The sequence below is a fragment of the Phyllostomus discolor genome, chromosome X (genome assembly GCF_004126475.2).
Source record: "Phyllostomus discolor isolate MPI-MPIP mPhyDis1 chromosome X, mPhyDis1.pri.v3, whole genome shotgun sequence".
Lineage (NCBI taxonomy): Eukaryota > Metazoa > Chordata > Mammalia > Chiroptera > Phyllostomidae > Phyllostomus > Phyllostomus discolor.
The window spans coordinates 49186204-49199181 of NC_050198.1; the positions used below are offsets into that span (position 1 = coordinate 49186204).

Below are 12978 nucleotides of genomic sequence, written 5' to 3' on the forward strand. Positions count from 1 at the left end.
TGTTGAAATTTAGAATTCTGCACTTAGGTTTTATTAGCAAGGAGTGAAATTGTTAAGTACTCAACTCCTCTTTCTTTGCTATAGGCATGGAAGAGGTCTAGTATTGTTTGGCGATCCACATTTGCAAACCTATGTCTATGTTATCCATTTTTTGTGTAACAAGAAGAAGAAGGCTTGTTTTGCCCAAGATCAATATTGAAAGGGCCAACAGCATGTGCATGGAAATTAGTATATGGGGCTCTGCTGATTGTCTCAATTCCACAGAGCGTCTAGAGACTGCCAACAAGCAGCTTGCAGAGAAGGAATATGAGGGGACAGAGGATACCAGAAAAACCATCTCTCATCTCTTTGCAAAAAGTAAGTCTGAAAGTTTTAGCAGCTGGCATTAGTATGTGGATGGGAATGAGCTGTGGGAAAAGGTCACACAGTTCTATTTAGCCTAGAGCAGCCAGGACAGAGTGAATTTCATCTAGGGAATATTTTTTCCTGTTCAGGCATGAAGTTGGGAGAATTTGTTCTTTACTATCTAGGCCAAGAAAGCTACTTGCTACAACATCTAGTCACATCCACATGGCTTCTTTTTTTAATTAAACCAGAGAAATCTCTTGAAATCCATGCTTTTGTCATGGGTAGCTGAAAAGGACCTTAGTGACCATGGGGTCCTTTAATGTTGACAGGATTTGTTGTTGAAGGCTCCATGTGCTGGCTGTGGTAGAGATGGGATTAGCACACAGGACTGATGGTTACTGTTTGCATACCTAACCTGCTCCTGGAACCCTCTTAGTGAAAACACCTTGTATTATCATATCATTACTCCTTGGTGGGCTACAAGGGTAGCTAGAGGAAGAACACTGCTGTGGCTTGAACTATTGACTCTGTTTACAGAGTTGGAGGGTATGGGGGATTGCAGAACTATGTCTTCTTTATAATAGTGTTTTTTCCTTTGTGTGGAAATACTCCTAAGACCAGAACAATGAATTAATCTCTTCTTTATCATTCCCTAATGGACTCCACCCAGTTAGACAATGTTTCATTCTTTCCAATTGCCACTATAAAACAAGCAATAAAAACTACACAGTGGATTGAGTCCATAGAGAGAATGAGTTCAGAGGAAACATGAACTACCCCCACTTGTGCAGATGCCCTTAGTAGGTGTCCTCTGCCCTCAGCCTCCCTAGTATGGCTCCCAGATGGAGTAGTTCTTGGTGGGACTTGTCAGGCTCTATCTTTGCTGGGCCTATCCATGGCCCTTTCAAGTCATTCCATGTAGCTTACAGTCAGCTTTTACAAGTTTGTTTGATCTTCACTTGTAATACTGCCTTCCCTTTTTGGGTTGTTCCATTGTGCTCTGGCTTCAGAACTGGGGCAGTTTCTTTCTTATTTCCCTAAACCTCCTGTTCTATTGTTAGTATGTCTTAGAGGAAGGAATGTAGTTTTTTCTGGTGTCATCAGTGCCTAGTGTAAATTGTTGTGAAGTTGCTTTTCTGGTGTCAGTTATCCTGGAAGCTAGTTCATTGGTAGAAAGGGTGGCAGCCTCCCAGGACAAAATGAAACAAAACAAAATAAAACAAAAAAAATGTATGGATTCTTGGGCTGGATCTGTTAGTCAACATACCTCCCTATGTGGAGTAGTTATTTCAGGTGTTCTGGTAACTCTGCTACTAATTTATAAAATGTGGTAATGTAGCAGATCAAACTGTACTAACAGCAGAGTGAAAAAGTGTTAAATGGTTCTAGAAGGGAAAAGTGGGCTCTACCTCATAGGCACAGAAGAGGTCATGAATTGTGGCCCTTTAATTTCTATTGCCTCTGGACTTTGCTTTCAGTAGTAACTGTGGCAGGAGCCAAGAAAACCCTCTTGAAAAGCCTCCCTGAGGAGTGTGCTCAAACTACTGTACAGTAGAAAGAGATTAGAGGAGCTTGGACTTAAGTATGGTCTCTACTACTTATTTTACCAGTTGTGGGACCTTTTGCAAGTTACTCAAGTCTTCTGCGTCTCTGTTTTCTCATATGCAAAATAGAGAATAATAATATCTTCCTTATATGGTTGTTTTGAGGAATAAGTTCATATCAATACCTGATATGCACTAAGTATTCAACAAATATTCATTTTTGCCGAGCTATACCTGAATAGATATGTAAAGTCAGAGTGGGCAGGAAGGCGAGGCTGCCCTATTAAAGTTTCTCCTAAAAACTCAAGTATTAATGTCTCAAGAAGAGGGAATACTCTACCTCCAAATGAGAATCAAAACTGCTCGTTCAAGTTTCTGGTACAAGGTCTATCCTAGTTAGAAGGGGAGAGGCCTAGAAAAGCATGGAGAATAACTTTATGGTCATCTGTAGATACAATGCACTTATGGATGGATCTTAGTTAAAAAATGTTAGTGAATTAAGGTGGGATTTGAGGCTTTATGCATTTTATGAAATATAATTTTTAGATTGATTTAATGTACTTTCATGAAGAAGCAATGGGGGAATTGAGAGGGAGTGCTTTAATTGGTCTTTTGCCAATACATGACCATTTGAAGATATAAAATTGATTAGAGAAGCCTACTTGTTCTTCTGATGAGTATGTCTATTCTCCTTTGTGAAATACTTGTAACAGTCTTTATAGCTACTTTCTCATTGCTTTTGCACAACAACCACTGTTAAGTGACTATTCTTAATTTATAAAATAAGTTAGTGGTAGAGCCAGCGATCTTGGTTTCCTGGTTCATTTAGCTATGTGTTAGAGCACAAGAATATTTAGTAATGGATATGCTTGACAGTTATACTCAGGTAAGGTTTTGAGCCAGATTTAGAATGCCAGTGTTGGTATTTCATGTCCTGATAGATAAGGAAAGCCAGCGGGAGAAGGAAAAGCTTGAAGCAGAGTTGGCCACTGCCCGCTCTACCAACGAGGACCAAAGGCGGCACATCGAAATCCGAGACCAGGCCCTAAGCAACGCCCAGGCCAAGGTGGTAAAGCTTGAGGAAGAGGTATGTGTTGTTTCCTCAGATAGCCTGATAGTGGAAGAGTTGGGAAATCAAGGGCACCGAGGGCTCCCAATTTTGTTGAACTAGCAGTTGCATAGTCCCCCACCAGAAAAGTATCATTTGATACTTCTAGTTATATCTATGCTGATGTGTGTGGCTTTTGATTTCTTTTTTTCCACAAGTTTCTTCCTTTTACTCCAGAATAGAAAATCACCACAGTGAAGGAGCAGTTTCCATTTGCTCATTCGTATAATAAGTTAACAACCTCCCCCTAAGTTCTTACTGTGTACCTAGCCCTGCCTTAGCCTGTGACCTCTGATACACTCACACACACATACACACACATATCTGCCCTTACAGGACTTTATTTTGGATGGGCTAGAAAATTATTTCATATAATTTAAAGTACTGCAGTGGTGGGGGGTAAATGCAGGCAACTGTACTTGACAACAATAAAATAATTGAAATAAATACATAAATAAAATAAAGTACTCCAATGGTCTTGAAATTAGAATGGCCCTTGTTTCCCCATGCTCAGTGGGATGTTGGTTCCCTCAGGTGAAAAATGAATCTTGATGACTCTTCCTCTTGTTGTTGGACTCATTTTACAGATTGATTTTAGGATAAAAGCAATCTGGAGGGTCTCAGACAGGATGGTACCCAGGGACAGTTTACATTTTATGGCAAGCCAAAAGATGGGTCCTGGCTTTTACTGGCTAGGTTCTGGAATGTAGGTATGTGGTGGGGTGAAGTCGTCACTTATTTGTGTGCAACGCTGGATCCTTCCCTTGACAAATGCAAGGGCCCCCAAACTACTAAACATATGATTAATATATATCTGATTAGTCTCGATGTAGATGTTACTTAATTTCAACAATAAGCTGTGTTTGTGTGAAATACAGAGAGCTTTGCTACTGGCTTGTTATTAATTGATTCTGGATGTTAGTTGTCATTGTATTAGAGTACTGCTGACTCCTAGATGTTTTACACTTCAGGGCATGGGTGTGTTCCAGCAAAAAAAAAAAGGTGCTAAAGTATAACTTCATAAACAAAATTTCATATCTCACTGACTTATCTATTCTAAAATTTGAATTGTTTTAAGAGAAAAAGCCCCCATTAAAACAAGTTGAAAGTTATATAAATTTGAGACCAAAGTGTTTAGTGAACAAGCCCTCAGCATTCTGGCTATTGTATGTGAGTTATCTTTCTTACCTTCACTCATTGCCTGTTTCCTCTCACTCTGAGTAAGAATGGTTCTAGTTTCTAGAACTATCCTGACTTACAGATATACTTTGCTTCCTTTCTTGGGTATTAAAATGCTTGTTGGAGCTGGGTTATGGGTTTATACTGTTCTAGTAGGTAATACTATCTAACCTATGATGTCCTTTTACTTGAATTGCTTGTTAAATTTCAAGTTGTGTAAAATCAGGCTAATGTCCTGCTTCATGACTTGTCTACATCAGAAATATCATTAAGATGCTTTATTGTAAATGAGGAGTACTTATATATTCCTTGTGTCCAAATCTAGGGAGCTTAGCACACCCTTTAGCCATTTGGTACACCTCATATGTTCCCTTCCACCCTGTTTTTGCAAGGAAATCACAGAGTAAATAAATTATAGGATGAGAATAAGACTGTATTCTTTTAGAGAGGGGAAAACTGACAGACCTGCTGAAGAGAAGTAGCTTGCTGCTGGTCACATGGCAAGTTTTGGGTAGAGCCAGGAATAAAACTGGAATTTCATGACTCTTCATTCCCTAGACTCTGCTGCCTGTTTCCCTGTCTGAATCATCCTTTGGTTCCATTCCCAAAAAGAAAATGTGGGCACTTGTTCAGATTTAGTAACCTTTGCTTCTTTGAATTTTAAAAAATTGCTTTACCCATTGTGCCCTTCTTTTTCAACAGACTATAAGAAGCTTATTCCAACTGCTCTGAGGTTGAGGTGTATGAAACAACCTCACTCTGCTCCTCCAGGAAGGGCACCCAAGTAGTTGGAGAAAATGGGGACAAAGACTCTTTAACCATGTTGGCGTGCATTGTTTGAGGGCTCAATTGTAACTGATTATTAATTATGAAAATAATATACACGTATAGAGAGTATGTTAATCTGTAGTTCCTACTGTGCAGCTCTCCCTGCACCCGTTGCCTGAAATGCATTTCTGCTTTTATGCCAACTTCTAGGCTTTTCTGGGCATTTGTTCCAGCAATTTTTTAGTTTTCCATGGCCCTGTCCCCAAATATATAAATGTACAATTTATAATTTTAAGAAGAAATCCTAAATATTGGCCTAGGATTGAATATAGTGGCCAGATATCTCAAATAAGCTAATTAATTGTTATATTTTAGTCTTCAGCCAATTTGTACTTTTTCATGCAATCTAGTTGTTGGGAAATTCTGAGTTGCTGTTGTTAAAGGAGGTACATCATTTGATGGGTAGAACAGGATGATAGCCTTCTTCCTGAGAGAATGCAGAAACAGAGGCCATGTAATGTCTTCAAGACTCTCAAGTCACATCACCTCTAGCACATAAAGAAGCTTGAAACTATGATGCAGGGAAAATACAATGATTCTTATTTCCTCTTTTGTTTTAGCAGCTTTTGAGAGCAAGGTTTCCTCAGAATTGGTATTAGTTCTTTGACATTTTGCTTTTCTGCTGTGACTCGGCCCCCATTAGGGCTTGTTGTTCCTGGGGTAAATTTTTAAGTATGGAACATTAAGGAGGTATTTAAGGTGAATAGGTAGCTCTAGAACTAATGTAGTAAGGGGTCTTCACTTTGATTCCTTAACAAAATTAGTAGATTTCTAAATCAAGAAGGGCATTATGAATAGAAAAATGTATCCTGCTCTTTGAGATGGCTCAAGTCAAGTCATGTTTGAAGGCAGAGGGATATATCAGATCACTGCCTATGTCTCATGTAAACCGATAGTTTGGTTATGGTTTATAAATGACAGTGTAATTTTTTCTTACAAGTTCTTCCAAAAAAACCCTCATTAGTCTACTTAGAAAATGGTGGAGGGGCTGGAACGGGAGTAGGGGGGAGAAAACTGTACTTGAACAATGATTGAAATAAAAGAAATAAAAAAAAAATCCTCACCCCCCCCCCAAAAAAAAAGAAAATATTAAATAGGGGAATTTATGTAAACTAAGCCTTTTGTCTAGGGAATATTTTGTTAGCCTAAGTACAAAGTAACTCAAGTAACTACTGTGCACTGTGGCAAGATGTTCAGATTAATATATATGTCAAGTCATTGTATTGTGCAACTGAAACTAATATAATGTTATATATCAGTTATATCTTAATTTTAAAAAGATAGTCCTGACTGGTATGGCTCAGTTGGTGGGGCATCATCCTTCAAAGGATAAAGTTGCCTGTTTGATTCCTGGTCAGGGCACATGCCTATGTTGAGGGTTCAGTCTCTGTTTGGGGCACATACGAGAGGCAACCAATCGATGTTTATCTCATATCAATATTACCCTCTCTTTTCCCCCCCTCCCCTCTTTCTAAAAAATAAATAAATTTTTAAAATATATTTTATTGGTTATGCTATTACAGTTGTCCCATTTTCCCCCCTTCACTCCCCTCCACCCTGTACACCCTCTCCCACCCATACCCCCCCCTTTAGTCATGTCCATGTGTCATACTTATAATTTCTTTAGCTTCCACATTTCCCATACTATTCTTACCCTCCCCCTAGCTATTTTCAACCTACATTCTATGCTACTTATTCTCTGTACCTTTTCCCCCTCTCTCCTCCTCCCACTCCCCTGTTGTCCAACCCTCCATGTGTTTTCCATTTCTGTGGTTCTGTTCCTGTTCTAGTTGTTTGTTTAGTTTCTTTTGGTTTTGCTTTAGGTGTGGTTGTTAATAATTGTGAGTTTGCTGTCATTTTACTATACATGTTTTTTCTTTATCTTCTTTTCTTAGATAAGTCCCTTTAACATTTCATAAAATAAGGGCTTGGTGATGATGAACTCCTTTAAATTGACCTTATCTGAGAAGCACTTTATCTGCCCTTCCATTCTAAATGAGAGCTTTGCTGGATAGAGCAATCTGGGATGTAGGTCCTTGTCTTTTGTGACTTGGAATATTTCTTTCCAGCCCCTTCTTGCCTGTAAGGTCTCTTTTGAGAAATCAGCTGACAGTCTGATGGGAAATCCTTTGTAGGTGACTGTCCCCTTATCTCTTGCTGTTTCTAGGATTCTCTCATTAATTTTTACCTTGGCTAATGTAATGATGATGTGCCTTGGTGTGTTCCTCTCTGGCTCCAACTTCTTTGGGACTCTCTGGGCTTCCTGGAAGTCTATTTCCTTTGCCAGAGTAGGGAAGTTCTCCTTTATTATTTGTTCAAATACGTGCTCAATCTGTTGCTTTTCCTCTTCCCCTTCTGGTACCCCTATAATTCGGATGTTGGAATGTTTAAAGATGTCCTGGAGGTTCCTAAGCTTCTCCTCATTTTTTTTTGAATTCTTATTTCTTCATTCTTTCCTGCTTGGTTGTTTTTTTCTTCCTTCTGGTCCACTCTATTGTTTTGAGTCCCAGTTTCCTTCCCTTCACTATTGGTTCTCCATGCATCTTCCTTCATCTCTTTTATGGTAACCTGCATTTTTTCATGTAATTTGCACCCAAAATCAATCAGTTCCGTGAGCTTCCTGATCACCAGTGTTTTGAACTGTGCATCTGATAGATTGGCTATTTCTTGGTCGCTCAAAGGGATGAGTCCTGTGGGACTGATCTGTTCTTCTGTTGGAGATGTTTCTCTCTTTCTCTCCAGTTTTTTTTTTCCTCCAGTCTGGTAGCTCCTGTTACGGTGAGGGGCGGAGCCTTAGATGTTCACCTGGGCTGGGCACCCCAGTCGCTAGATTATGACATTGTATGTGGGGGCGGGGGGGGGGGGAACAATGGTGGTAGCTCCGTTCTCCTGGGATCTCAGTCCCTTCTCTGGGATCCTGGGTTGCACGCTCTGCCCTGGTCCACAATGCCACCTCACTGGGTCCGCCAGCCACTGCTTGCGTACTCAGGGTCCACTGCTGTGTCCCGGAAGGCTTACGCGCTCCCTGTTGCCTTATGCACCCAGTTCTCCCCAATCTCCGTGCACTGCAACCCACGCCCGCTCCTCCTCTCAGCCCCTCCTACCGGTCTGGATGAATGGGTCTACTTCAACTTCTTGGCTGTCCGACTTCCATTCAGATAAATTCTCTGTCAGTTCTGGGTGTTATTCTGGCTCTAAATTGCTGTTGTTCTAATCTTGGTTGTGCATGGAGGTATGGTGCGTCCACCTATGCCTCCATCTTGCCAGAAGTCTCAAAAAATAAATAAATTTAAAAAATTTAAAAGTTTTAATAAGGTAGTCAGGGAAAGATTATGCCTACTTCAGTGGTTTGAGAACCCATGCACACATTTATTTATCTTTCTCTCTACAAAGTCATAATATAGATGCTTCTTCTGAAATCCATTCCATTTTTCTAATCCTATTAAGTCTCTTGCCCATGATACTCTATCACTGTGTTGTAAGCTCTACAATTAAAATGGTGCCTCAGGCTTACAGAAAACTTTCTCCTGCAATCACAGCTTTCTCTTCAAAATTCAGCACAGATTCTCTCATGGACCCTGGTCTGCTGACATGGAGGGAGGTATCTTGCAGGGAAGGGGATAGCAGTCCAACTAAAGAGCAGACCTTTTTTTTTTGTGAGTTACTATGATCCAGGACTTGCCACCAATCTTCAGCCTATGCTATAGGCAGCCAGCTGAGGCAAATGGTGCCTTTCCATCCTTGCCCTTATCTTTCGAGACACGTAGGTTCTATTGAAGTGGAGGCTCATTAAACTCCAAGTCAAAAGAACTTTGTGTCCTACAGCAACCGTGGTATTCTCCCATTCAAAAAGACCTTCCCCTTCCTCCACTAATTTGACCTCTCTGGAGAGTTTCAACAGATGCCTGGCATATTCACTCACAAGACTCAAGGCAGCCTAGGCTTTTGGCTGGCTTCTGTCTTATGATCTAGAGCTGAACCACCACTTGAGTAATTGTTTTAGGGATGGTGGGAAAAGGGCCCTGGCAAGATCAAAGAGGAAAGATGCTGTGAGTGGGCTGCTTATACTGAGCAAAGTGCACAGGAAGGAGCAGAGTGGAATGTGGAAGGGCTGGCAGAAAGATAAGTGAGTCTTGTTCTTTAGCTTTAGGTGAGAATGACAACCATAGAAATTTGGAAAAAAGGGGCTCAAGTGTTAACCTTTTCTTTGTTTCCGTCTTGTCTTGTCCTGTCTTGTCTTGTCTTGTCTTGTCTTGTCTTGTCTTGTCTTCTCTTCTCTTCTCTTCTCTTCTCTTCTCTTCTCTCTCTTCCTCCTTCTCCTCCTTCTCTTTCTCTTTCTCTTTCTCTCTCTTTCTCTTTCTCTTCATTTTTATTTTTTATTTTTTATTTTGGAGAGGGAGAAGGGAAGAGAAAAGATAGGGCCCCAACCAGGAATCAAACCAGTAACCTTTTGATTTGTTTGCAAGACGATGCCCAACCCACTGAGCCATGCCAGCTGGGGCCCAAGTGTTAACCTTTTATGAACTACAATGGCTGGTGATGATTTAGGCATCACAGTGATAACTCTTAGTGGCAGTACATTTTCTTGAGCCCTTTTGTCACTTTTACTTAAGTCTCTAAACTAAAATTGTTTACTCCATTTCCACCATTAACAGTCTATGGCTAATATTTCCTATTATTTCTAAGATATCTTCTACTCACTTGATTTGTCTTGTCTTTGGTTTTACGGATACATAATTTTCTGCCATCATACCTATCCATGCACTACCATAACTAGTGTCCTTGTTTCTCAACATTAAAGGAAGGTATTCTAGGCATTGACATTGATATGTTTAATCCAAAATACTCTTCAAACAGTAAGATTTTCTTGGTGTAGTCAAAACTTACACAATGGTTATCATGGATTATAAATCTAGATAGATGGAAGGTCCAATGATGTGAATTATGTATGCATTTAGAGTGTTGATAGGAATTCATGTAAAGTACATATCCACCAGGAATCTTCCAGAATGTTTTGATGACTTTGTTGGGTTATTCAAAGGACATTTCATCTAAGGATGGCATTTCCTATATTTATGGCAGCATATTTTCTTTGAAATAGGTGTTGCTCCAACCAATATGTTAAGAAAGTATGCTTCTGTGCCAAATAGAGATGGATTGATCTTTCTATTTATTTTCTCAGTTTTTCCTGATGATTTTGGCTTTTACATTTCCCAAATTGGAAGGCCTGTGTATTTTTCTTTGGTTTATTTAACAGAATGAACTTCATTCCCTTGGTAGCAGGTTTCTAGAGATGGTTTCTATTCTTTAATTCCTTTAATATCCACCAGTAGACCACATTCACTTGGCAATGGACAGAGGCAGCTTGCTAATACCAGGGTAGCATATTACCAAATTGCTTCAGAGGGAACTGTTACTTGGAACCAGGGACTCCTGGGTAAGGCTAAATCAAATCAAACAGAAATCAGTGAAAGCTCATGGAGCAACATATAACTAGATATATAAAGAAGAGGAGCATGAAAGTACACTTCATTTGTGACATTAGTGATACAATGAGTGTTTGAAGTTGTGGGCAATAGATGGAAAGACATAATAAAAGATGTCCTCTTTTGTTATGTGGCACTGGACCCAGTTCTGTATTATTAGTTCTCAATGTGCCTTAGTCAGTGGAGTGTTTGTATGTGTTGGGGTTCATCCAGCTAGTAATAATAGTCTACCCCATTTACCTACCTACCTATATATTTTTTTCATTATTTATTAAGACTTTATTTTTTAGAACAATTGTAAGTTCACATCAAAATTAAGGGGAAGGCACAGAAATTTTTTACATATTTCCACTGTCCCCACACATGAATATCCCCCCACATTATCCAAATTTCCCATCAGAGTGGTATATTTGTTAAAATTGATGAACCTATTTGATGCATCATAATTGCCCATGGATGGGCAAAAGTAGGTTTACAGATGTTCATATGGAAAATAATGGAATAATGAATAAATAGTAATACAAGAATAAACTGTTTCATGCCCTCACAACTGCAAACCTACTTTTGCCTACCCCTGGAAATAGTGACATGTCTCTATCAATATGGTATCATACATAGTATTTTCACTGCCCTAAAAATCCTCTTTGTTCTACCTATTCATTCCTACCCCCAATTTTTTTTAACATTTTGAAAACATTTCCAAATATATTATTGTACCCCACTCTACAAATCTTTCAAGTGTTATATTCTTTTGATGGATTAGCAAATCAAAGTGCATACAGATTATACAGTTAGTGATAAATCTAGTGGAAAACCCAATCTCTTAATTCCAAAATATCCCAGCCTGTGCTTTGTTTATCAGTGAATAAATGGAGAAGGTTAATGTTAAATCATTTCCTTGCACACGGCTGAGACAAATTCATGGCTTTAGGGTCCCTAGAAGTAATTTTCTATACAGCCATCCTTTAAAAACTGAATTTGAAAGACACCCACAGTTGTTGGAAGGGGGGAAGAGTTGCCATCACATGGTATTCATTTGCAAGGATCAGATTTTCCTGAGTCAGAAGGGGTTTAAAATATCTTCCAAATGCTTGGGAATGGGTTCAAATTGTTGTAGAAATGCAATGGAAAAGTGTGATTGAGCTCGAGTATTTGTTCTATTCTTCAATAGGTTACTTTCCTGCTATTCTTTCTCTTAGTTTTTCCCTTTGAAAACTTCTCACCTATAAGAGGAATCTAATGAACAAAATAAACTAACAAACAAAATAGAACTACAGACGTGGAAACATGGAACAGACTGACAGTGACCAGAGTGGAAGAGTGAGGGGGATAAAGGGGAAGGGACTAGTCAGACAACATGTATGAATTGCCTGTGGACATGGACAACAGTGTGGGAATTGACTGCAGGAATGGGGGGTGGGATGGGCAGAGGAGGGCAAAGGGTGAAAAATTGGGACAACAATAAGGGAATAACAATAAAAAATCTTCAAAAAATTATCTCTTAATAGAAAGTATTTGAAACCCTTATTTTGACTTATCAGAGTAAACACATTTAACAATGTATGTTTTTTTGTTTGTATATTTGCAGTTAGCTAAGCTATGCTCATTTTTTTTTGTATTTTATAATTATTTACTAACTGGTCACCAAGAGTAAGCAATGAAGTAGAACTAGAATCTATGAGACACTTGAAGGAAAATAGAAGGGCCCTGCCCTTAAGTGGTTTATGAGATAATGCCCTCAAATGGGGCAAGAACTTTGTCTGGCTTCCCATTGTGTAACTCCTGCTCTTAGTTATAAAATAGGGCCTGGCATGTGATAATCATTCAGTAAATATCTGTTGAATGAATGAATGAATATACAAGATCTTTCTGGAAAAAGTCCAGCCAATGTTAATATAACCAGAATAGTTTGCATAATATCAGTGTTACTTGGCAGCCAAGGAGAGTGGACTGGAATGTGCATGTATGAACAATGTTGACTTCACTGGACTAGTCAGTGGGGGCGGTAGATGCCATTGAGTGAGCATGTGTACTGTGTGGTCATGCACTCAAAATGAGTGAATAGAACAATGAATCTACATCAAATTTTGCATTAAGCTTGAACATTCCTCCATGGAAACTATTTGGATGATTCAGAAGGCTGCAGCTATGAGCAACTGGCAGTTGGCAGCTTCATCATGGTAACGTGCCTGCTCATGCATCACGTCTCATGCAGAATTCTTTGGTGAAACATCAAATCCCCCAGGTGACTCACCCCTCTACAGCTCAGATCTGGTGCCCTGTGACTTCTGGCTTTTCCCAAAACAAAAATCACTTTTGAAAGAGAAGAGATTTCAGACTGTAGGTGAGATTCAGGAAAATATGACAAAGCAGCTAATGGGAGAACTGTGTGAAGTCCCAAGGTGCCTACTTTGAAGGGGACTGAGGCATCATTGTGCTGTATACAGTGTTTCTTGTGTCTTGTAACTTCTTCAATAAATGTTTC

The 12978-nt window shown here is 39.4% G+C and overlaps 1 protein-coding gene across 5 annotated transcripts in view; it reads left to right on the forward strand.

Annotated features, from left to right (window-relative positions):
- AMOT (angiomotin) overlaps positions 1–12978 on the forward strand; it is a 65569-nt gene that overhangs the window by 30218 nt on the left and 22373 nt on the right. For all 5 annotated transcript variants that reach the window (XM_036017053.1, XM_036017052.1, XM_036017051.1 and 2 more), the window contains 2 exons: positions 265–357; positions 2834–2979. In XM_036017053.1, coding sequence (XP_035872946.1) covers positions 265–357; positions 2834–2979 — 239 coding nt within the window. The remainder of the gene's footprint in view (positions 1–264; positions 358–2833; positions 2980–12978) is intronic.